At 39.1% G+C, this 24,778-nt stretch overlaps 1 protein-coding gene across 2 annotated transcripts in view; it reads right to left on the bottom strand.

Moving 5' to 3' along the window:
• Positions 1-505: 505 nt before the first annotated feature.
• Positions 506-24,778, bottom strand: part of LOC136874963 (insulin-like growth factor-binding protein complex acid labile subunit) — a 55,330-nt gene continuing 31,057 nt past the window's right edge. Inside the window, exons 2-3 of one of the 2 annotated variants that reach the window (XM_067148675.2) lie at positions 23,300-23,445; positions 506-4,903 (exon numbers count right to left, since the gene is read on the bottom strand). In XM_067148675.2, the coding sequence (XP_067004776.2) occupies positions 2,161-4,893 (2,733 nt within the window). In that variant the 5' untranslated portion in view covers positions 4,894-4,903; positions 23,300-23,445 and the 3' untranslated portion in view covers positions 506-2,160. The remainder of the gene's footprint in view (positions 4,904-23,299; positions 23,446-24,778) is intronic. The other variant, XM_067148676.2, reaches the window with a different exon arrangement.

Raw genomic sequence — 24,778 nt, 5'->3', positions numbered from 1 at the left:
TATACTTTATTACAATCTAGCATAAGTACCAATGCGTATTTTTCTGTATGTTAAATGCCATAGCTGAAATGATTCGTAGAAAATATTTACTAAGAGCAAAAATTCTTGAATGAGCTTCTAGATTCTTCTGTATTTGTGTATTCTAGATTAATCAGGCTAACTATATTTAACAGAAGGAATGTGAATGAGTTCGACATTTACTGAACTACCTAGAATGTCCACCTTCTAAGTGAGGAATACCTTCAGTTCTAAAAGAAATAAGAATGGTAATAATATTTGTATAACAATGTTGCTCGCTGTGTCTATACCGAAGCTTTTAATAAAGGATAATTATATTGTCTACCTGTAACGAATTATTGAGATCATATTTCAAAATCAGCTCTTAGATTTAAATAATAAATAATAAATACGTTCAAAAGTATCCATTTCCTCAGTCGTAGAATAATAACACAACATTAAATACAGTACACGTACCTTACGTAGTTAAAAACATACAACTTTAAAAAATGAATATTATATACTGTGTACCCCGATTATTAATGTACGAACATCCACGGAATTTCGTAATGCGATCTATCTCTACTGTTTTATTTCACTTAGTAATGGCTTGTAGAAGGTACTCCTAATGGTTCAAGGTAAAGACATGCTATAAATGAAATCACGTATATCATTATTGTGCTATATTAATAATCGCTACAGTGGAATACTTTTTAATACGAAAAATAACAGTTTACAAAGTAGAGTATTAAAGTGAGGTCTAACAAAATAAATAAGGTTTTTCTGTTTGTTTGGCTTTTATTTTTTCGAGGATTTCTGATTTCTTTCTTATCTTAAATTTCTAATATATAATGTAAATCTCTGTAAAAAGAAAAGTCGTAATAATTTTCCATGTAATACAAATTAGTGTCTTCCTGAATACCATTTATGATGAGTATAAGTTTCGTATCCACCAATCTGCGACGTCAATCTCGCATTGTTGACAATCTGCATCAACTTTTTCTCCAACAGGTGGAAGATATTCTTCTCAATTCCTTATCTTCATTCTACTCTTCTTTACCGATCTCGAAACATTCACCCACATTATCTCCTGTTTATGCATCAGAACAGTCATTGGGCGTGAGGTTTAGAATAATGTCTTCCCCGAAGTCAATATTAACCTCTAGTTCACTCAGAAGAGATTTCTTTAATATGTTTGCAGTTTCCAAGTACTCTTACTCGTCTCAAGCATCCCACCCGCTGACGAAATGGTCACTTTACTTCTCTTGATGAAAAGTTTACTGGTGAAAATAATTTTAACAGTAGATATGGGAATTAAACGCACACAAATTATTGGGAGTTAACTGTATTCACAAGCACAATAAAATTTGCTTACAAATAAATAATTCAGAAAATCAATAAAGATCATTATATTGCTGCTACTCCTCTAGATTTAGGATCCATTTCAGTCTCAAACACAATATTCATCAGCTTTCATTTAAATTCTCCTTTAAACAGCGATAATCTTCAAATAAGAGCTCTGTCAGTAAAATACAAATTAATACAACCGAGAACTTCTACTGTTATCAAACATTAGAAACGTTCAAGTTTCTCTGAAAGTTCTACCATATTAAATACGTATGAACTTAAAATATATTCGAGTACACCTAAGTGATACTTTGAAATTTAACCACTAAAGTTCTTCTCTTCCAAATATTTCCATTCAGTTCATCACGTGCGGCACATTTTCAGAACGCAGGTAAACAGAGAGTTAAGATTTTCGTCGGTGGATTTGGAGAAAATTTAGATTATTTTAATTAACAATTATTGACCTCTTTGTCATCGAACATACGAGTATCGTTCGATTATCAAAAGAGTAATCATAAAAATATTTACACATCTTCATTACATATTTTCTATGATCAGTCTGCATCATTTATCCATTTTTAGGTAATCAACCCGCGTACCTAAAATATGGAGGAAGTTGGCCAGGGATAAATTGCATATTGAATCACTAACTTTTATTACTCCATCTCTTAGATACTTCTCTCGTAGTTGGATTGTATTTTTCACAGAATCTAATACGTCTCGCGTCGTTCCTGTGTTGAGCGCACGCTTCACACTTCCATGAAGAACACTAGTCACTTATTGTGTATCAACCTGGATGTCTGTTCCAGTGCTTACCTACGCTAGTGGTATGTCATATAGGCTTTCGGTAGTTGAAGTAGACTCCACGGACCTGTAACCTCTGGACCGTATATAATATTTTCTCCAAAGTAAAAGACCACTAACTGCAGCACCTAGGATCAGTCCCCCGAAGAAAGTGACTATAATACTAGTGGAAGAGCTACCTTTCACGGGATCCGTAACTTCATGTGCCAAGCGCCTCCCCTCATACACTGATGGATCATCGTATAACGGAGGTTCGTCAATATCATACTCTCCACTATCCGTGTCTTCTGTAGGTGGTGCTGTGGTCTCTGAGAGGCTTTCATTTACAGTACTGGAGAACACTGTTGTCGTTACTTCTTTAGAGTCTATTGTCGATATTTCTGTACTTTCTGGGGTTGAAGATTTTATATATTGTATTGTCGTTAGTTCTGTAGTCAACATTTCTGTATACGTGGTGCTAAACTTGTCTGTGGTTGATATTTCTGTATATTGTGTAGTCGTTTCATCTGTCGACTCTGTCGTCGATAAATCTATATACTCTACAGTCGATACTTCTGTCGACTCTGTAGTCGATACTTCCGTAAACTCTGTGGTTGATTCTTCTGTCAACTCTGTACTCGGTACTTTTGTAGACTCTGTGGTCGTAATTTCTGTATATTTCATAGTCGTTTCTTCTGTCGACTCTGTAGTCGACAATTCTGTGTATTCTACAGTCGATACTTCTGTCGACTCTGTAGTCGATACTTCCGTAAACTCTGTGGTTGATTCTTCTGTCGACTCTGTAGTCGGTACTTTTGTAGACTCTGTGGTCGTAATTTCTGTATATTTCATAGTCGTTTCTTCTGTCGACTCTGTAGTCGACAATTCTGTATATTCTACAGTCGATACTTCGGTCGACTCTGTAGTCGGCTCTTCCGTATACGCTGTGGTTGATTCTTCTCTCAACTCTGTGGTCGATAATTCTGTCGACTCTGTAGTCAATTCTTCTGTTGATTCTGTGGTCGGTATTTCTGTGTACACTGTAGTCAATACCTCTATCGACTCTGTGGTCGACACTTCTGCCGACTCTTCAGTAGACACTTCCGTTGTTTCTATAGTCGATAAGTCTGTATACTCCGTAGTCATTTCAGTGAGTATCGATTGACTGGTTGGGTGGCTGGTTGTATATGAGATTGGCGGTCTCGTCCATTCAGAACAGTTGGCAATACACCGAATGCAGTTAGAAGAACAGACTTCCATTAATGAATGAAATACATTACCGCAAACAAGTGGGTTTCCTGACAGGTCCACACAACTTAATCTATACATTCTTGAAATTACATTTGAATCAAGTTGCTCAAGCTCATTAGATGATAGGTCAAGTTTGGTAAGATAAGGGATATAAACAAAAGCATTTGACGGAAGATGCGTTATGTTACAAGATGCCATGGCAAGCTTTGTTAAGGAACGCGATCTGAAGAGTGAGCGTTTAGGTGGAAGAGTTAGAGGATTATTAGATAGGTCCAGCGTTAGCAACTTGTAGTTATAAACAAAAGCATTATTCTCGACGACAGCTATCCTGTTTCCTTTCAAACACAACACCCTCAGGAACTGAAGATCGGAGAACACGTCGTCCTCTATGACAGATATCTGATTGTAATTCAAGTTTAATTCATTCAGCCCGGAAATGAGTTCGAACGTTTTTCTTGACAAGTGATCTATGGCGCACCAACTCATATCTAAAATACGAAGACTTTTCGAATTTAAGAAAGTACCATCTTCAGGCAGATTAAATGGGTTGTGACTGAGAATCAGTTTCCAGATATAGTAATTATGTTTTAGCGCGTTCGACACAACACTGGTTATGCGGTTTCCTTTGAGATGTAACTGACGAAGTTGAGTTAATCCTTCGGTTATGTGACGGTCAAAGGTGATTATATTGTTGTTATTCAACTCTAGTATTAAGATGTCTTCTGGAATCTCTATATTACTCTGATACTTATTCGTTAAGTTACAAGAGTTCATAATAAGTTGTTGTAACTCCACTTCGGATAATAGGGAAAGCTTCCCAGGAAACGAACCACTTATATCGAGGACTTCTAGTCTGCTACGCTGTCTATCTCTATCACGAATGGCAATTAAACTGTTATTCTTCATTAATATGGTATAAAGGTTTCTGGTATAATCAAATATTGTAAGTTGAATCAATCCGAGCTTGTTATAGCTTAAATCTAGATATATCAAACCATGGAGACCACTGAATGCCTTCTTGTCGAGCTTGCTAATATTGCAATATTTCATATATAAATGAGTGACAGATGGAGCCTGCAATATGGGGCCTTGCTTTGGCAGCATTAGTGCATTATAACTAAGATCCAGAGACTCCAAATTGATGTTATTATAAAATAAACTAGTTGAGAACACAGTGATGTTATTCTTGCTGAGATCGATCCATCGAAGAGAGTCTAAACCATCAAAGGTATTGTTGTCTATTTCAGAAATATTGTTTCCCTCCAAATCTAGATGAGAGAGACAGCTCAGTGTAGAAAATGTTGTGTTATGTATATGGGTAATGTTATTGAATGATAAGTCCAGCACGTTGACTTTGCTCGGCACTTCAGGAACACTGGGGAGAGACAAGCCACTGCAGTTCACTTTCTGGATAATGGAATAGTAGCCCCGCACATTGCTGCATGCACAGTTTAGGGGACAAGCATCGAGGCCACATATTAACAAGCAGAAGACCAGCCATCGACACAACTCCATTTCTCACAACCTGTAACAGAGATAACTCTGCTTAAGAACAACAAAAAATATCATATCAAAAACCACTCCATTGTTCACAACCTGTAACAGAGATAACTCCGCGTAAGAACAACAGAACATTTCATATCCAAAACCGCTCCATTGTTCACAACCTGTAACAGAGATAACTCTGCGTAACAACAACAGAACATCTCATATCAAAAACCACTCCACTGTTCACAACCTGTAACAGAGATAACTCTGCGTAAGAACAACAGAACATTTCATATCCAAAACCGCTCCATTGTTCACAACCTGTAACAGAGATAACTCTGCGTAAGAACAACAGAACATCTCATATCAAAAACCGCTCCATTGTTCACAACCTGTAACAGAGATAACTCTGCGTAAGAACAACAGAACATTTCATATCCAAAACCGCCCCATTGTTCACAACCTGTAACAGAGATAACTCTGCGTAAGAACAACAGAACATTTCATATCAAAAACCGCTCCATTGATCACAACCTGTAACAGAGATAACTCTGCGTAAGAACAACAGAACATCTCATATCAAAAACCACTCCACTGTTCACAACCTGTAACAGAGATAACTCTGCGTAAGAACAACAGAACATTTCATATCAAAAACCGCTCCATTGTTCACAACCTGTAACAGAGATAACTCTGCGTAAGAACAACAGAACATTTCATATCCAAAACCGCTCCATTGTTCACAACCTGTAACAGAGATAACTCTGCGTAAGAACAACAGAACATTGCCCCCATAACAACTCGATTTGTTCTGGGCGATTTCCGACAAAAGAGTAGCGTTACAAAAATGTTGCAAAGTTTGGGATGGGAAGACTTGGGAGAAAGGAGACGAACTGCTCGACTAAGTGGTATGTTCCGAGCTGTCAGTGGAGAGATGGCGTGAGAGGACACCAGTGACGAATACGTTTGAGTGGTGTCTTTAAAAGTAGGAAAAATAAAAGAAGAAGATAAAATTGGAATTAGAGGATAAATATTGGGCCAAATATTCGTTCATAGAAACGGGAGTTAGGGATTATCATAACAAAAATTAGCTAAGTTTATAACGGGAATTATAAAGCATTATCGACAAACGTTAAATAAATTAATCTAGGAAGGTCAGTTGAATCAGACGGAACCAACTAGATGGAAGAATATTCTATATATATATTCTATATAAGAATATTACTATACATTAACTGTATAGAGAAACTGAAGTGACAGACGATATAAGTGACGATATAAATGATCATGGAGGTGTTCCAATCCCTCTCAAAATAAATGTGATAGAATGTTAAACATGTAGGACTATTATGAAGTTCCATATAGTTGACAAGAGAATAACAAATCAGTTTTAAACAGTAAATGTGCCCGGTGGAAAGTGATTAACAAATTTTACGACCTCTGCGTTTGGTTTAAAGCAATTGCTGATTAGTGTGAAAACAGGTATGTACCTTTAAATGTGGTAAGGTATGACTATATTATAGCACAGAAAGAAAGATATTAATAAAGAGGATTGAAGAGTATAAAGGGTATAGAGTTAGACGAGCCTAACGGGTGGGACTAGTTACTTCCTCACTCGCATCACGGTATTTTGCTCGGCGAATTAACACGTTTTTAGTCAAAATAGATTCCTCGATACGAATAAATGTTTTCATCGTAAATTTCCGTGTTATGAAGTTAAGAAGGCCAGGTATTGAATGTCCTTATATTACCAAGCCAGAAGAAAAGAAAATGTGATGTCCTACAATGTCCTAAGCCCACAAAAGGTATCAAAAATAACGTAACAGTGATTGCTTGTTTTTTGCTGAGTTGCACTTCTCTTCTGCAATATCTCCACTGTATTATACGACATTACTACTACAATTACGACAACTAGCATGTCAACCACGGGTTCACAGGAGCAAGTACTCAAGACATGCATCATGCATGGGTCGCTGGAAGTTTTTACTAATTGCCTCCTATCCACTATCAGCAGACCAATACTGATAGCTCTTTTATTAATTTCGAATTAGAATGTGACGTGAGACGTGATGGATGTGAACCAGACCAGTGCTTTGTAACAGAATGACGTTTAGAAGCATTTGTTAAACACAGATGGTGAAAAGTATCGCGTGAACAGAAAGCACTCTAAATAATTGACCATTCAGCCAATAGTATGATCATTTTTCATATATCAAGTAGTCGATGGAAAACGTCAGTTGGACTTTCTACACTGTGTGGTCGCTGGATATATCTGAAATGTAGCTAACAATAATACAGAGATTTAGTGTCCTTGGTAATAGTTGGAGTACAGTACAGCATAAAATTATGAATCGTAATTCAATATTCTTTCCTTATTTCTCGGCTATTCGCTTTTTTCATTTTCTTTTCTTTCCTTCCGGAAGTCCGTGTAATTTGGACCACCTAAAATTAAACGTCCATAAGTCTACTGCCCGTAATTTTTTTTTTTCAAATTGTATACACGGTAATTAGTAGAATGTATCAAATGTTTTGGTGGGAAAATGTTAATATTATCTTTAGGATTTGTTTAAAAGCAATTCTATAATTTGTTATCGTGTAATTTGGACCGATGCGTGTAACTTGGACCAGGTGATGGTGTTATTTGGACTGGTAAGTTGGCGAAGATGTAGTGTTTACAGTGCCCTTTGTCTTCTGGTATGGGCTACAATAAATTTCTTATTTTTATAGATTTGTTCCAGTCTCATCCTTGGCTTTGATAATATGAAAGTGACTGAGGTATGGGCGATGCTAGTAATACCATTCCTTATGCAGCCAGGCCCTGCTATGTATGGAGAGAAAATATCTCTCATAAGGTCGGTTGATGCATGTCTTTCAATGGGCTTGGCAGACTGATATGTAATAGCAACTTCTGGCTCGGTGAGGAAAGCAACGGGGAAACTATCTCACTCCTCATTTCTCTAGTACGCCTCTTCAGTGATATTTATGACAGCTGTTGGCGGAGCTGTGGAGGGTCAACCCAGCCTTCGGGCTGAATATGCAACATACATGCAAATATAAAGAAATACTTACAAGCGATTTAAGTGTTATGAAATTCTAAGCAATAAAATACGACACTATGAATAGTGGTGGTCAAGTTTGGCTTGTAAGACAGTGATAAAACACTCTACACTTCCACAATTACAATTACACGCGGGTTCATTTCATATGGTGCAACTACTGGCAAATGATCTCTAGAGGTCGAGCCACGAACAAATATAATTAAAATAATAATATGCAACATACTTAAAATTCATGAATGAAACTATGTTAAAACTTACCTAGATATTTCATCAGTACTTGCAAAAGGTGGACACTGTTTGCTGAAATAACTACTTCACAGTACTCTCACCGTAGAAGCTTGATAGGAATGTGAGTATTAAGATTAATTTTCCCTTCACCTTACAACCTCAAGTCCATTAGCAAAACAACTTCCAGGAAGAAAGCTACCCTCGGCTGCCTTGCTGACCTTGCCTCAGACAGGGGGCGATCAAACTTGCAAATACCAAAAATATTACCGGTCAAAATTACTCGCAGGTCCTCATTACATAGACTTCTCCTAGCTGGGGTAGAGTGGAGCTTATAATTATGAAACATAATTCCGTATTCTTTCTTCATTTCTCGTCTATTCTCTGTTTCCTTTTCTTCTCTTACCTTCCCTTCCTCTCTCTTCTCCTCTTGTTGGCCGTGCAGATAGGGGTGCACAGTTGTGAGCTTACTGTATATTCAGGACGTAGTGGGATCGAACTTCACTGTCGGCAGCCATGAAGATGGTTTTCAGTGGTTTCCAATTTTCACACCAGGCAACTTCCGGGGGTGTACTTTCACTAAGGCTACGGCCGCTTCTTTACCACTCCTAGACCTTTCTTATCCCAACGCTGCCATAAGACCTATCTGCGTCGGTGCGACGTAATTCAAAATTGTCCTCTCTTCTCCCCTATCTCTTCACTTACTATCATCATCGCACTTCTCTTCGTTCTCCGCTCCTCTCATCAATTCTCTTCTCTCCTATTCTCAACGCTTTTCTCCCATTCTCTTCTCTTCTCTTCTCTTCTCTTCTCTTCTCTTCTCTTCTCTTCTCTTCTCTTCTCTTCTCTTCTCTTCTCTTCTCTTCTCATCATGGCTGACAATCATAGCAGATCGAGTATAGTAATATGATGTTACTGTCAGAATATCGTACAACATATTAACTATTTAATACAATATGCAAAAGGTGACGACAATCTAATTATGATAGGAGACTGGAATGCAGTGGTAGGCCAAGGAAGAGAAGGTAATACAGTAGGAGAATTTGGATTGGGATAAAGGAACGATAGACGAAGTCGGCTGGTTGAATTCTGCACTGATCATAATTTAGTCCTTGCCAATACTTGGTTCAAACACCACAAACGACGGCTGTACACATGAATGAGACCTGGAGACACTGGAAGGTATCAAATAGACTTCATTATGATTAGGCAGAGATTCATAAACCAGGTGTTGGATTGCAAAACTTTCCCAGGAGCAGATGTGGACTCTGACCACAACTTGTTGGTCATGAAATGCCATCTGAAGTTGAAGAAAAGAAAGAATGCAAAAGAACGTGATCTAGACAAGTTGAAAGAAAAGAGTGTGAGGGATTGTTTCAAGGAACATGTTGCACAAGGGCTAAATGAAAAGGGTGAAGGAAACACAATAGAGGAAGAGTGAATAGGCATGAAAAATGAAGTCACTAGGGCTGTTGAAGAAATCTTAGGAAAGAAGAAAAGATCAACAAAGAATCAGAGGATAACTCAGGAGATACTAGACCTGATTGATGAACGACGAAAATACAAGAATGCTAGAAATGAAGAGGGCAGAAAAGAATACAGGAGATTAAAGAATCAAGTGGATAGAAAGTGCAAGGTAGCTAAGGAAGAATGGCTGAAGGAGAAGTGCAAGAATGTCGAAGGTTGTATGGTCCTGGGAAAGGTAGATGCTGCATACAGGAAAATCAAGGAAACCTTTGGAGAAAGGAAATCTAGGTGTATGAATATTAAGAGCTCAGATGGAAAGCCACTTCTAGGGAAAGGAGACAAAGCAGAAAGATGGCGGGGGCATATCCAACAGTTGCATCGAGGTAAAGGTGTAGATAATTTGGTTCTGGAATATGAAGAGGCTGTTGATATTGATGAAATGGGAGACCTAATTTTCAGGTCAGTGTTTGACAGAGCTGTGAGTGATCTAAATAGGAACAAGACAACCAGAATTGATTACATTCCCCCTGAATTACTGAGGAGAAACCAGCATGGCAAGGTTATTCCATTTAGTGTGTAAAATGTATGAAACAGGAGAAGTCCCATCCGATTTTCGGCAGAATATTGCTTTACCTATTCCCAAGAAAGCCGGTGCTGACAAGTGTGAAAACTACTGCACCATTAGTTTAGTATCTACTGAGCTTGATAGCTGCAGTCGCTTAAGTGCGGCCAGTATCCAGTATTCGGGAGATAGTGAGTTCGAACCCAACTGTCGGCAGCCTGAAGATGGTTTCCCGTGGTTTCCCATTTTCACACCAGGCAAATGCTGGGGCTGTACCATAATTAAGGCCACGGCCGCTTGCTTCCCACCCCTAGCCCTTTTCCGTCCCATCTTCACCATAAGACCTATCTGTGTCGATGCGACGTAAAGCGCAAGTTTAGTATCTCATGCCTGAAAAATCTTAACACGTATCATTTACAGAAGAATGCAAAAACAAGTTGAAGCTGAGTTGGGAGAAGATCAATTTGGCTTCAGAAGAAATGTAGGAACACGTGAAGCAATCCTGACTTTACGTCTGATCTTAGAGGATCCAATCAAGAAGGACAAGCCCACGTACATGGCATTCGTAGATCTAGAAAAAGCATTCGATAATGTTGATTAGACCAAGCTATTTAAGATTCTGAAGTTGATTGGGATCAGATACCGAGAACGAAGAATTATCTACAGTCTGTATAAAAATCAGTCTGCAGTGATAAGAATCGAGGGCTTTGAAAAAGAAGCAGCAATCCAGAAAGGAGTGAGGCAAGACTGCAGTTTGTCCCCCTCCTTTTCAATGTTTACATAAAACAGGCAGTAAATTAAATCAAAGAGGAATTTGGAAAGGGAATCACAATCCAAGGAGAGGAAATAAAAACCTTGAGATTTGCCGATGTTATTGTTATTTTAGCTGAGACTGCAGAAGATCTTGAGAAGCTGCTGAATAGTATGGACGAAGTCTTGGGTAAGGAGTACAAGATGAGTTGAAAATAAATAAGTCCAAAACAAAAGTAATGGAGTGCAATCGAACGAAGGCAGGTGATGCAGGAAATATTAGATTAGGAATTGAAGTCTTAAAGCAAGTAGATGAATATTGTTACTTGGGTAGTAAGATAACTAACGATGGAAGAAGTAAGGAGGACATGAAATGCAGATTAGCACATGCAAGGAAGAGCTTTCTTAAGAAAAGAAATTTGCTCACTTCAAACATTGATATAGGAATTAAAAAGATGTTTTTGAAGACTTTCGTGTGGAGCGTGGCATTGTATGGAAGTGAAACAAGCACGATAACTAGCTCAGAAAGAAAGAGAATAGAAGCTTTCGAAATGTGGTGTTACAGAAGAATGTTGAAGGTGAGATGGATAGAACGAATCGCGAATGAAGAGATAATGAATCGAATTGGGGAGAGGAGGTCGATTTGGCTAAATTTGACGAGAAGAAGAGATAGAATGATAGGACACATCTGAGGACATCCAGGACTTTTTCAGTTGTTTTTGAAGGAAGTGCAGGTGGTAAGAACGGTAGGGGTAGACCAAGGTATGAATATGACAAGCAGATTAGAGTAGATGTAGGATGCAATAGTTACGTAGAAATGAAAAGGTTAGTACATGACAGGATGGCATTGAGGGCTGCATCAAATCAGTCTATGAAATGATGACTCAAACAACATCATTAACTACTTTGGAGGGAAATGGATTTAAACTGATATTCTGAAGTTACTGAGCCTCAGTGGACCAGGAGGCAGCACGCCGGCCTCTCACCGCTGAATTCCGTGGTTCAAATCCCGGTCACTTCATGTGAGATTTTTGGTGGAAAAAGCAAAGGGGGGACTAGTTTTTCTCCAGGTACTCCGATTTTCACTGTCATCTTTAATTCCAGCAACACCCTCCAATATCGTTTCATTTGATCTGTCAGTCATTAATCATTGCCCCACAGAAGTGCGACAGGCTTCGGTAACCAGCAAAATTTCTATCCTCGCCGCTAGATGGGGGATTCTGTCAGTCCATTACCGACCCGGTCGAATGACTATAAAAAAAGCTGAAGATTTTCATTGTGAAGTTCTATTAGATTTGAGAATATTTGTTTTGTGAGACCATATATATAGTTTTTAATTTTTTTATTTTAACTTTACTACACCGGTTACTTAAAATGACCGTGTTGTAAAGTAAGGCATTTAAATATTATTTACCCAGAAGCCGTACTTCGGCCGTTGAGAGTCACAAAAGTATTACAATTTTAATATTAGTATAATTTCTAGAAAACATGTGCGACGACTGTGTTCAGTGTCTCCCGCAAATAGGAAGGACCGTTATACTAAGCAGCACGAGTGTGAAGACGGTATGATGCAACAGGTGATATATGGGAGCTGCCATCTTGAGATACTAAAATCTCCGTAGCTCTGGACTCCGGCGTAGTAGCATGATATGAGACGATTATTCTGATTAGTCGTAGTGAGATCTATAGGTATACGACAACAATAAAACTGTCATCATATCAAAATTTTGATGAGAAAAAGCGCAGATAAGTTCTGTCCGTTGTAAAATGTCGCCTTATATGGATAATAAATGGTTTCAAAACTACCGGAAACGCCTTCAAGAGGATGAATCGGTTCGTCACAATTCGAATAAGTTCGAAATCGTTTATGCGGACAGTCCAAACGGTTTATCGGCGCTCGTGTTGTGTAGCTAGTTCTGCCCTATTGGAGACCCAACCCCTGCTCCTGTATGCAGATACCGATCAACCTAGTCACGGTGAAGAGCTTCGAACAAGAAATAAAATTTCAAACCCATACGACTATATACCTTAATGCTGCGAGAGGAATAGGCAGTTGTGTTTTTGTTTCGTAGATCTATAGAAAGCATGTGACAGGATACCGACGGAAAAGGTGTTTGCCATACTGGGGGCCTATGGAATTAAAGGTAGATTATTAAAATCAATCAAAGGCATTTATGTTGACAATTGGGCTTCAGTGAGAATTGATGGTAGAAGGAGTTGTTGCTTTAGGGTACTTACAGGGGTTAGACAAGGCTGTAATCTTTCACCTTTGCTGTTCGTAGTTTACATGGATCATCTCCTGAAAGGTATAAAATGGCAGGGAGGGATTCATTTAGGTGGAAATGTAGTAAGCAATCTGCCCTATGCTGACGACTTAGTCTTAATGGCAGACTGTGCCGAAAGCCTGCAGTCTAATATCTTGGAACTTGAAAATACGTGCAATGAGTATGGTATGAAAATTAGGCTTTCGAATAATAAATTGGTATCAGTAGGTAAGAAATCTGAGAGAACTGAATGTCAAATTGGTGATACAAAGCTAGAACAGGTTGATAATTTCAAGTATTTAGGTTGTGTGTTCTCCCAGGACGGTAATGTAGTAAGTGAGATTGAATCAAGGCTAATGCAGTGAGCACGCAGTTGCGATCAACAGTATTCTGTAAGAAGGAAGTCAGCTCCCAGACGAAACTATCTGTGCATCGGTCTGTTTTCAGACCAACTTTGCATTACGGGAGCGAAATCTGGGTGGACTCTGGATATTTTATTCATAAGTTAGAAGTAACATACACTTATGTAGAGAGAATGATTGTTGATACAGACAGGTGGGAACAATGGTTGGAGGGTACTCGGAATGAGGAGATAAAAGCTAACATAGGAATGAGCTCGATGGACGCATAAACTGGCTTCGGTGGTGGGGTCATGTGAGGCGAATGGAGGAGGATATGTTGGCTAGGATAATAATGGACTCTGTTATGGAGAGTAAGAGAAGTAGAGGGAGGCCAAGACGACTATGGTTAGACTCAGTTTCTAACGATTTAAAGATAAGTGGTATAGAACTAAATAAGGTCACAGCACTAGTTGCAAATAGAGGATTGTGTCGATGTTTAGTAAATTCACAGAGGTTTGCAGAGTGAACGGTGAAAGTCACACACCACGAACACCTTGACTTAAATCCACCAAACTTACACCCCAGTATTTCCACATCTGTGAGAAATGGTGATTAAAATTTCATCATCATACGGCCTAATTGTTAATACAGGAAAACGCCATTCCAAGAGATTGCGGCTGGTGTGTGTACGTGATGGCTCTTGGGTGTGTGTAACGATACTGTATCTTTTCGAGTAGAGATCGTAACACAGCATGCCTACAGGACGTGCACGGGCAGCATATCGCCATCTTTCGAACTTTATGAAACGTCGAATCATTGGCATGAGGGATATGGTAACATCATACCGAATGATTGCGCAGACAGTTGGCTGCAATGCAATGACTGCAGAACGAGTACTAATGAAATGGCGTATGGCTTTTAGTGCCAAGAGTGTCCAAGGACAAGTTCGGCTCGCCAGATGCAGGTCTTTTGATTTGACTCCCGTAGGCGACCTGCGTGTCGTGATAAGGACGAAATGATGATGAAGACGACACATACACCCAGCCCCCGTGTCAACAAAATTAACCAATTATGGTTAAAATTCCCGACCCTGTTGGGAATCGAACCCGGGATACCGCTGGACAAAGGCCAGCACGCTAACCATTTAGCCATGGAGCCGGACAGAACGAGTAGTGACGAGATAAATGCAGGACAACAGTGTGGCACGAAGAGCAGGCATGGGTCCTTCCAGAAAGGCTACGCCACGAGGAGATCGTAGGATTCCTCGGTTGCCCTGACGAACAGACGGATGACAACAGTTGAAGTTCGAGCAGAGGTTATAGGTTACAGGCAGAGTGTCACTACGAAACTTCGGGAACAGATTACTGGAAGCTGGGTTGAGATCTCGCGTTGCCATGCGTTGTTTACCGCTGACACCAAACAGCAGACAACGGAGACTTGCATGGTGTAGACCCAGAGTCAACTGGGATATCGAGTGGCATTCTTTGATATTCAGCGATGAGTATCGCTTATGTTTGTGGAGGTCAGACCGACGTGAACATGTCCGTAGACGAGCTGGTGAAAGGTCACAGGAAGCAGTGATTATCGAGGCGCATACCTCTCCAACTCCTGGAATCATGGTGTGGGGAGCAATTGGATATGGCAACAGGACGGATTCGGTACGTGTTGAAGGGGGACTACATGCTCGCCAGTATGTTACAAGAATCGAAATCCTGTTGTCATGCCCTTCATGACGAGGGTACCAAATGGCATATTCCATCAGGATAATGCCAGAGCCCACACTGCGGATCACACCAGAAACGCTTTTGGGAATGTACGGATCCTTGACTAACCTGTCCGGTTCGCTGGCTTGTCACCCACAGAGCATGTTTGGGATGTGATGGGAAGACATATTCGGTCATACCAGCTTTCAGCCAGAAATATTCATAAACTGACACAGCATGTGTTTCAGGCGTGACAAGAAATTCCTCAAGATGACATTCGAGTGCTGTTCGCTACCATGTCACACCGAACAAAGAATGTATTCGTGAACCTAGGGGTCACACCTCATACTGATGATGATGATGGTGACGGACAGTTCCGAATGGGTTGAAAGTTTAATACCTGTTATGTGGTGAACATCTCTTCAAAGGTTGATAAATATCGGAGTTGTTGTTCATGGTGTAACACTTCCCAGTGTACTTACGAGATCTAAGATATCTTTCATATTCTCACAATTTATGAGCCTTTAAATTATTTTGTGGATACACTCATTTTTCTTTCGACACATGGGAAATTTCCATCTCCCAGTGGCTGGTGTATCCGTATGTGCCTCGCTGCATGTCGTTAGAGGCTACTAAGAGGAAAACCTGTACTCGTTCTCTCGTCTGTTAAGCCCAACAGCGTATCCATGATTCTACGCTTAATCGTTTAGCGTAAAATATGTAGGCGTTCGAAGTTTTTTTTTTGTGGTTTTGTTTGGTTTTCATATTGAAAACATTGCTTACCAGACAAAGTATGTATCCCCATATCACGAAAAATGTTAAATTAAGCAATTTCCTCAATTGTGCCGAAAGTGGGAAGGCTAAAGTGTCCGGGAAGGTTTCAAACTATGAGCTTTGAGTAGCTCCATTAAATTAACAAAACGAGTTTCAAAAATAACTTGTTCCCATATTCGTTCTCTGTTTGATTCAAATCATAGCCAAATTAACTCATGTACATAAATATTTCTCAGTGTTTCCGTTGGTTCAATGCCCTCAGCCGTTTTTTTTTTGTTAGTTTTTAAATATCCACACTGAATGTAGTTATAAGTCTTAAGTGAAACTCTGCATTGACTGACATTAGGGCTGGCAGTGGTAGAATAGGAAAAACTGCTGATCTGATCGACCTATGATGACGATTAATAAAAGTATTGTAATTTTTAGGAGCAAATAAAGAATATATTCTGATACTTTATTATATTTTATTTACCTAAACGTCGTAGTTGATATCCCTAGGATGTTTTCAACAATGAGTTACTTGCCTGAAAAGCTAAAACTGTAGATTTTTTACTTTTTTCCTTTTTGACTCGTAATGTTTAATGATACGACACTAAAGTATATGAATATAACTGAAATAATATCGTCGCTCGACCGGTAAAAGGTTGTATTCCACAAAGCTCTTCCTATCAATTATTCTCCTTAAGACTGGTCACGCCTCCCAGCCACGTATGGATATGCAGTCCATCAGAACAAATTTCGTTGTGTTCATTTTCCTATGCCCATGTGTAAAGGAAAATGAACCTTACAGTACCGTACTGTAGGAATGCACGTTTGCATTCTGTATTTACGCACTCCTAGTGTACAATGCATGTAAGGTTCATTTTCGTTTAATAGTCGACATAGGAAAACGAACACAACGGACATTGTTCTGATGGACTGCGTATCCATATGTAGCTGGGAGGCGTGACCAGTCTTAAGGAGAATAATGGATAAGAAGAGTATTGTGGGATAGAGCGTTTTACCGGTGAAGCGACGATATATAAAATATTCTAAACACTTTATGAAAAGAAGTGAAAACTCCTTGTGAGAAATAGTGACTTTCAGAGAGAGAACATCTTTACCTTGTCTATGTTCGAAAGTAATACCTTAGTGCTCTGCTGGAGCAGCTGGTCACTTCCTTGAAGATCGTAAATAAAAGCTTTCTGGATTAGCTTCATCGTGCCTCGATTTTATCTCCCTGACTCACAGTCATTCCGAGAGTCTTTACTTGAAGAGGGCCGTTTGCCCTAATTGGGTTCCTTTCGCGTCACAATCAGTCCTCTTCGGAAAGATCATTCGCTTAGGAATAACATTCAATATTTAATGGATTTCATTCCCATGATTAGTGATTAGCTTAGTCATATAATACGTTTATCAATGTTCAAAACATTTCCCGGAAATGTTTCAAATTGACTTCAATTCATCATACCAGTTTACCTCCGTCAGGTAGTGTCGAAAGTATTCATAGAATAGCAGTAATAAAATGTCGTATGGCTTTTAGTGCCGGGATATTCCAGGACGGGTTCGGCTCGCCAGGTGCAGGTCTTTCTATTTGACTCCCGTAGGCGACCTGTGCGTCGTGATGAGGATGAAATGATGATGAATACGACACACACACCCAGCCCCCGTGCCATTGGAATTAACCAATTAAGGTTAAAATCCCCGACCCGGCCGGAGAATAGCAGTGAAACACCTGTAGAACCCGTTTCAGGGATTTTTTATTATGAACCACTTCCTTCACTACGTGGGAATGTACATCCGCTCAAAAAGGAAATAAGTTCGATGGATATACACTTCTCATTGAAACGATTCAACCTATAGATATGATGTTTGTTGTGGGTATTAACAGAGTTTGTATCTGGAAGGGAGGTGAATAATGTTTTGAAAATTAAAATTCTGATAACAGAATAATTAGCTGCGCGGTTTGCGTCCCACCTTTAGTATTTTATCGTCACCATAAGACCAATATGTGTCGGTGCCAAGTATGGGATATTGTAAAACAATACTCCGATAAGATATTAAATACGAGTAACACGCTGTACCATATCCTCATATTTTCGTTGAGCGAATGTGCGTTCCCATCATTTGTTCAGGTGAATCTTAGTGATACAATGTGTCGAATACATTTTTTAGTGTTCAAAACATTTCTTACAAAGTACCGAGCTCGATAGCTGCAGTCACTTAAGTGCGGCCAGTATCCAGTATTCGGGAGATAGTAGGTTCGAACCCCACTGTCGGCAGCCCTGAAAATGGTTTTCCGTGTTTTCCCAATTTTCACACCAGGCAAATGCTGGAGCTGTACCTTAATTAAGGCCACGGCCGCTTCCTTCCCACTCTTAGCCTTTCCTTGTCCCATCGTCGCCATAAAACCTATCTGTGTCGGTGCGACGTAAAGCAACTAGCAAAGAAAAAAAGACAAAGTAGGGATCCCTACACCACGAAAAACGTAAAATTAAGCAATTTCCTTGTTTGTGCTGAACGTTGAAGGGAAGGTTTCAAAGTGTGTCTTGGTTATCTCTATCAAAGTAAAAAGAACAAATTTTGAAAATCGCTTACGACCTAAATGCACTCTCGGATAAACAGCCCAAAATAACTACTTTATTTACTCGTTTTCCTTTTTATTCAAATCCTAGACAAATTAACTTATTTACATACTACTTTCTCTGTTTCCTTTGGTTCAATAACCTCGGGCATTTTTTAAACTTTTGAAAGTTGTCTGCACCTATAAAGGCTTAAGTGAAAGAGTGCCTTGGCTCACATTACCACTTGTACCGCTAATCTAATCGACCGGATAACGATGATTAAGAAAAGGACTGCAAATTTTAGGAACAAATTTAGAACTTATTCTCATAATGTATGATATCTTATTTACCTAAAATTCGTAGCTCACATCCCTGGGATGTTTCCAACATTAAGTTGCTTCCCTGAAGGGCTAGAACTGTGCATTTTTAAGAACGAGGATACACCAACTGTAAATTAAAAAGTGTACATAAAATATGCTTGATTTTTGTCCTTCTTAGATGAATTTTCACTTCTTCACTTGATACATGATAAAGTTAAGTCCACATTTAATCATGGGAATCAACAAGACTTAAGCTTGAACGTTATGGTTTCATTATTATTACGTAACTGCAAAGTGTTTGTAAATAATACTATTAATTTTTACAATATAAAATACATTGTGCTTCTCCTAAGCAGTGTTTAAACTTTACCCATAGGCACACACGCGTATAGAGGGTGTTTGACAGAAAACTACAAATTTCTTTTCTGCTGGTTATTGATAGGTCCATGAATACATTGGACTCCACAAACGTCCTACTTTATAAATTAAAAATTGAAGTTGAGTAGTATTTAATGATGAACGACTTAAGGATTTGCAGACAAACATTATAATTTTATCCAGAGGGAAACCATCCGCTTCTTCTACGCAGAACATTTTCTCATAATTTACGCATGCATGCGACCTAAAGCTTCAGTGCTGTATGTACTCAGAATTGCTTCTTACAGCCTGAAACATGGTACATCGGAGAGTATAATTCGAGGGGGCAAATGAAGTTAGTAGCTCCTTCACAAACATCGCACTCTACTTCCAGCTCCTCCCTCGGACAAACCATCTGCTACATTTTAACAATATAACACTTTACGAACTGGGGACATTAATTCCTAACTTTTATAAGGTTATTTATACTTATCTCACAAACTCCCCGTATACATATAATTATTTTCACAGTCTGAAGTTGAGCTATGACCTACATGTCAGGCCCCTTAAAACAATAATCAACGAACACTCTAAAGTTGTGCATAACATTGGTTTAGAGTATGTATGACCACGGTTGAATACGTGGCTGTTGATAACGCTATCCTTGCATAGTTTTTTACCAAAAAGATCTTCTGAGAAAACGTGGTCTAAAAGTGCAAAGCAAGTGCTTAGTGACGTAGATGTAATCAAGTTTAGTCAATTTTTTAAACCTTGCTAAATTCATTCTCTTAGAGGAATAATATTAAAAGCACGTCTAAGGAATGGTAAGGAACTACAGGATATTGTTTTTGTTGATCTAGAGAAAGCATTTGATAAAGTAGAATTGAATCAGTTATTTCAAATGCTAAAAGAAACAAGAGTCAGATATAAAGACAGTAGTGTTATCTGGAGTCTCTACAAAGGATAAGTGGCGATAATAATATGCGCTGAGAAACAACAAGGTGTGCCCTCTCACAAGTACTATTCAAAGGATATATCCATAAAGCTCTAGATGAAACACGGGGGAATCTAGGACAAATAGTTGGTGTTAAGATTCAAGGAGAGAGAATAGATAAAATTTGTTTTGCTGACGACATATCGATAATAGCGGAGAGTGAATAATATAACGACAATGCTGGAAGTAATGGACTGTACTTTTACACGTGGATATAACATGAAAATAAATTCAGACAAAACAAAGGTAATTGTGATAAGTAAGCAACAAAGAAATAAAGATAGCTCTGCTTGGAACGAGCTCAGTAACGTTGAAGATTCCTCTTACTTAGGAAGCAAAATAACAGCTGATAAACCAAGTAAGACAAATCTAGTCAGTAGAATTAACCAAGCAAAAGAGAAAACTCTTCACATCTAAAAGTTTCAGCTTAAAACTGCGGAGATAATTAGTTAAGACATTTATGGAGCGTATTTCTTCACGGAGGTCAGACCTAGACACTAGGCGTGGTAGGGAAGAAGAGGTTAGAAGCTGTTGAACTGGTTCTATAGATGAATGCTGAAAATACTTGTTAATAAGGAACTAATTGAAATTGTCGGAGAAACCCCGAGCGTGACATTGAATATGAAGAAAAGAAGAAACACATGGACTGGATACACAAATCTGACATGAGAGTTTACTAGCTTTCTTCCTGGAAGGCTCTGTGAAAGGAATAACTTGTAGGGGAAGGCCCAGACAGGAATATATTGGTCGAATGGTGGAGGAGCTGGGATGCCATTCTTATGTAGAACTAAAGAGAATCACAAAACCGGAACCTTTGGAGAGCTGCTGCCAACTAACCTTAAGGTTGTGAACTTTAGGGTTAGTAGAAAAATTAAAAACATCGGCGATCCTAAATTGATCGAGACAAATATTTGGAGTGCATCCATAGCTGGAAAAATATTAAGGGACTGAAAGACATTCACAGAAACCATCGATGAATTTCAAATCGAGAACATTTTACTTTTTAGAAAAATCTCAGTTTGCTACTGGTTTAATGTCGGGTTAACTTCGATAGTATTTCGGAAACGTTAGTAGAGGAGAAGGTTAGGACAACGAAGGAAATGGTTTCGACGGCTTCGACATTTCTTAAGGCCTACCCCCCAAATTTACCATTGTTTTATGACCGCACCAGCACGGCAACATTTAGCTCGAATAGAGTGTGGCATGCTGGTAACACGATATATCTGGTGGGGACAAAAGTCCGCTCGTATCGTAATTTATAACGCCTGGAAGATACGTATAGCAACGTAACGGCGCGGATGGTTAAGTTGCCGGCTTACCTCCTAGCTATTCCAGTGCAAGGGCAACTATGTTATCGCAGCTGTAGAGCGGGTTGTGGCCTTTCCAGGCTGAATATTTCTCCTGTATGGATTACAATGCGAACTGGCTTACGTATCCACCAAACACACAGGGTGGTCGGAAACAACGTGAACCGAGTAGTTGAACGTTAGTGTGTTTGTCATAATTATTAATAAATACTTTCAAAAAATAATTTGATAACTCGCGCCGTTGCCATTTTTTCAGCCGCTGAAGTTCGCCAATTAGATCGCTCCGCGGGGGAATTCAAGACGACTTTGCGAGGCGGTGTTACTAAAGTTGCTCGTGGCTTAAGAGCGGCTTTAGACCACCCGTCGAAGAAAAACAATTTAGCCACGGGAGTGATATGAACATGAACCTCCTCCGAGCTGACGGGACCGCCCCATAACAAGTACGCTACGGTGACACCGGATAAAACTCGCTGTCTGTTTGCGTTTGATGAGATTTAATTGTTGTGCAGTTGTAGTCCTTCAATCATTTCATGGAGGAGATTGATCGTTCAGCTGTGCAGTTTGTTGCCATCGTGCACAGAGAAATGTTAACACGAGTGTCCAGATTGGGATACATAAACTGTTGACCTTCGTGTGGATTTGTTTTGTGAATGTTATAGGAATGAAATTATTTCTAGGCCATTTGATTAAAGTTTCACTCTTATGTGTAGACGTTCGTCTAGAAATTCGGAAAGATGTTGGTAGAAAATATTTTTGTTGGATTTCTAAACGTCCTTTACTCATTTCACCTGCATTGTTCAGAGAAACTAGCATTAAATTAATAATAATGCTGTTGTTTAATTACGCTACACTAACTAATTTTACGAGTTTTAGAGACGCCGAGGTGCCGGAATTTTATTCCGCAGGAAAACGTTTCCGTGCCAGTAAATTTACTGCTACAGGGCTGACGTTATCTTAGCACCTTCAAATACAACCGGACTGAGCCAGAATCGAACCTGCAAACCTGGGCTCAGAAAGTCAACTCCTTTTCCGTCTGAACCACTCAGCCCGAGAAAAACCGGCATTCTTTCGATAGATTATCATGATAAACTTGTACGGTGAGTTTTTAAATAGGGGCTCTAAAATAGTGCGTCATGAGTAACAGTTTTGAAATTCGCTACAGAATGGTATGCGTCTTTAAAAAGGTACTTAATCCACAAGACATTGACTGCGTTAAGTCTGATAAAGGTGGGAAGGAAAATGTTGTGCTAGTTCCTATCGCAGTACAAGGTAGCAATTCACAATTCACACACTACGTAAAGTATTTGTGGAATAACTCTAGCAGCCTACATTGCACCATTGAGGTCCGAAAGTAAATATTTTCTAGTTATATATATACAGTAGTCATTTTTAGGAGTTTACAAGATTTCTAGAAATGTATCAACGCTGGATACAACGAATAGAGCTTAATGAAATCTGCAGGAAGAATTATAAAAACAAAGAGGATTTTAGTTGTATGTACTTGTAGATACTGTGATCATAGCCAGAATGAACCTCCAGTTTTACCTAGAATACGAATTATAAGAATGTTTTCATTTCAACGTTATCAGATGCTTTGTCCGAGGCTTGTTATTACACAGCCACCTTGATGAATAGTCTGTGAAAATATAACTCATCTATCACGCCTCGAATTTATTTGTGTCTCATAATAATCACTGATTCAAGTTGTGAGTTAGACGCACCATATCTTAAGGAATATCAAAATAGAAAAATTAAAAATACACTCACCTCATTATATACTATTCTATATTTCCTTCAATACAATATTTATTTCTTCCGATGTCACCAACAAAAACACTGCAGATCTTCTTCACTTTATTAATGGAATATGAATTTCAATGAGCGATTTCTTAATGATAATGGATGGTCGTCACCTGAAATAAAATATTTTAGATATATAATTTCATTTTTAACATACAGTACTTTGCATATGAAATGAAATGGTGTATGACTTTTTAGTGCCGGGTGTGTCCGAGGACATGTTCGGCTCGCCAGGTGCAGGTCTTTCGATTTGACTCCCGTAGGCGACCTGCGCGTGGTGATGAGGATCAAATGATTATGAAGACGACAAATACGCCCAGCGCCCGTGCCAGCGAAATTAACCAATTATGGTTAAATTTCCCGACCTTGCTGGGAATCGAACCCGGGACCCCTGTGACCAAAGGCCAGCACGCTAACCATTTAGCCATGGAGCCGGACACGTTTCATATATATAATAGTAAACTGGGGTAAGTGTGAATGTGTCAGTTTCTGGCTGGGTTTTCATACAGCTATCGTCATATTTGAAAACACTCATCGGATAAACATCATGATGTTAACTGTTGCTCTTTATTTGTTACATTTGAAACATGTACTCTAATTGAAAGGAAAATATAATTCAGGGACACAGAGAAAATATCAGCTAAAACTTTGAATACATATAGGCAATGGTAGTTCATTCAGATGGAAGTCAGTCATGATTTTGAAATTACAGTGTTCGTTGCATATTTGAGGAGTGTCTTTTCGAAAGGTACCATTTCCACTTCAAGAAAAAATCACTCACATACTTTACAGTTGTTAATTATTATACATTGCCATAAGCAATCCAGACCAGAAAGGTGTAATTCCTTAAAAGTTATACCATAACCAATCATGGGGTATTTTCCATGTGCCTTTTCTTATATATTTCTTGAGTTTTCGAACAGCTTTCTCATGAAATAGCGCCTTTTGCACAGACATTCCTCACTTATACTATTTAAATTAAATATAATGTCTGATTCGTTGGATGAATGGTCAGCTTACTGGCCTTCGATTCAGAGGGTCCCGGGTTCGATTCCTGGCCGAGTCGAAGATTTTAACCTCCATTGGTCAATTCCATTGGCTCGGGGGCTGGTTCTTTGTACTGTCCCCAACATTCCTGCAACTAACTCATAACAATATCCTCTACGACAATAACACGCAGTAACCTACACATGACAGATGCCGCTTACCCTCATCGGAGGGTCTACCTTACAAGGGATGCACTCCGCTAGAAACTGCCACACGAAATTAAAAAGCATAATTATTGCAATTCTTGTATATAATGGCTTGAATTTACTGAGATCCTTGCGCACCAACTTCTATTACCAAAATTAAAAATAATCAAAATACTTCGCAACTGTAAGGGCTTAAACGTCTCTCAGCATGCCATAATGGTCCTGCGACTGTATATGGCCTCCTGAAGTTTAT

The sequence above is a fragment of the Anabrus simplex genome, chromosome 5, assembly GCF_040414725.1.
Source record: "Anabrus simplex isolate iqAnaSimp1 chromosome 5, ASM4041472v1, whole genome shotgun sequence".
NCBI lineage: Eukaryota > Metazoa > Arthropoda > Insecta > Orthoptera > Tettigoniidae > Anabrus > Anabrus simplex.
The sequence above is the reverse complement of the archived record's forward strand: the minus strand, read 5'-3'. Positions and strand labels throughout refer to the sequence as shown.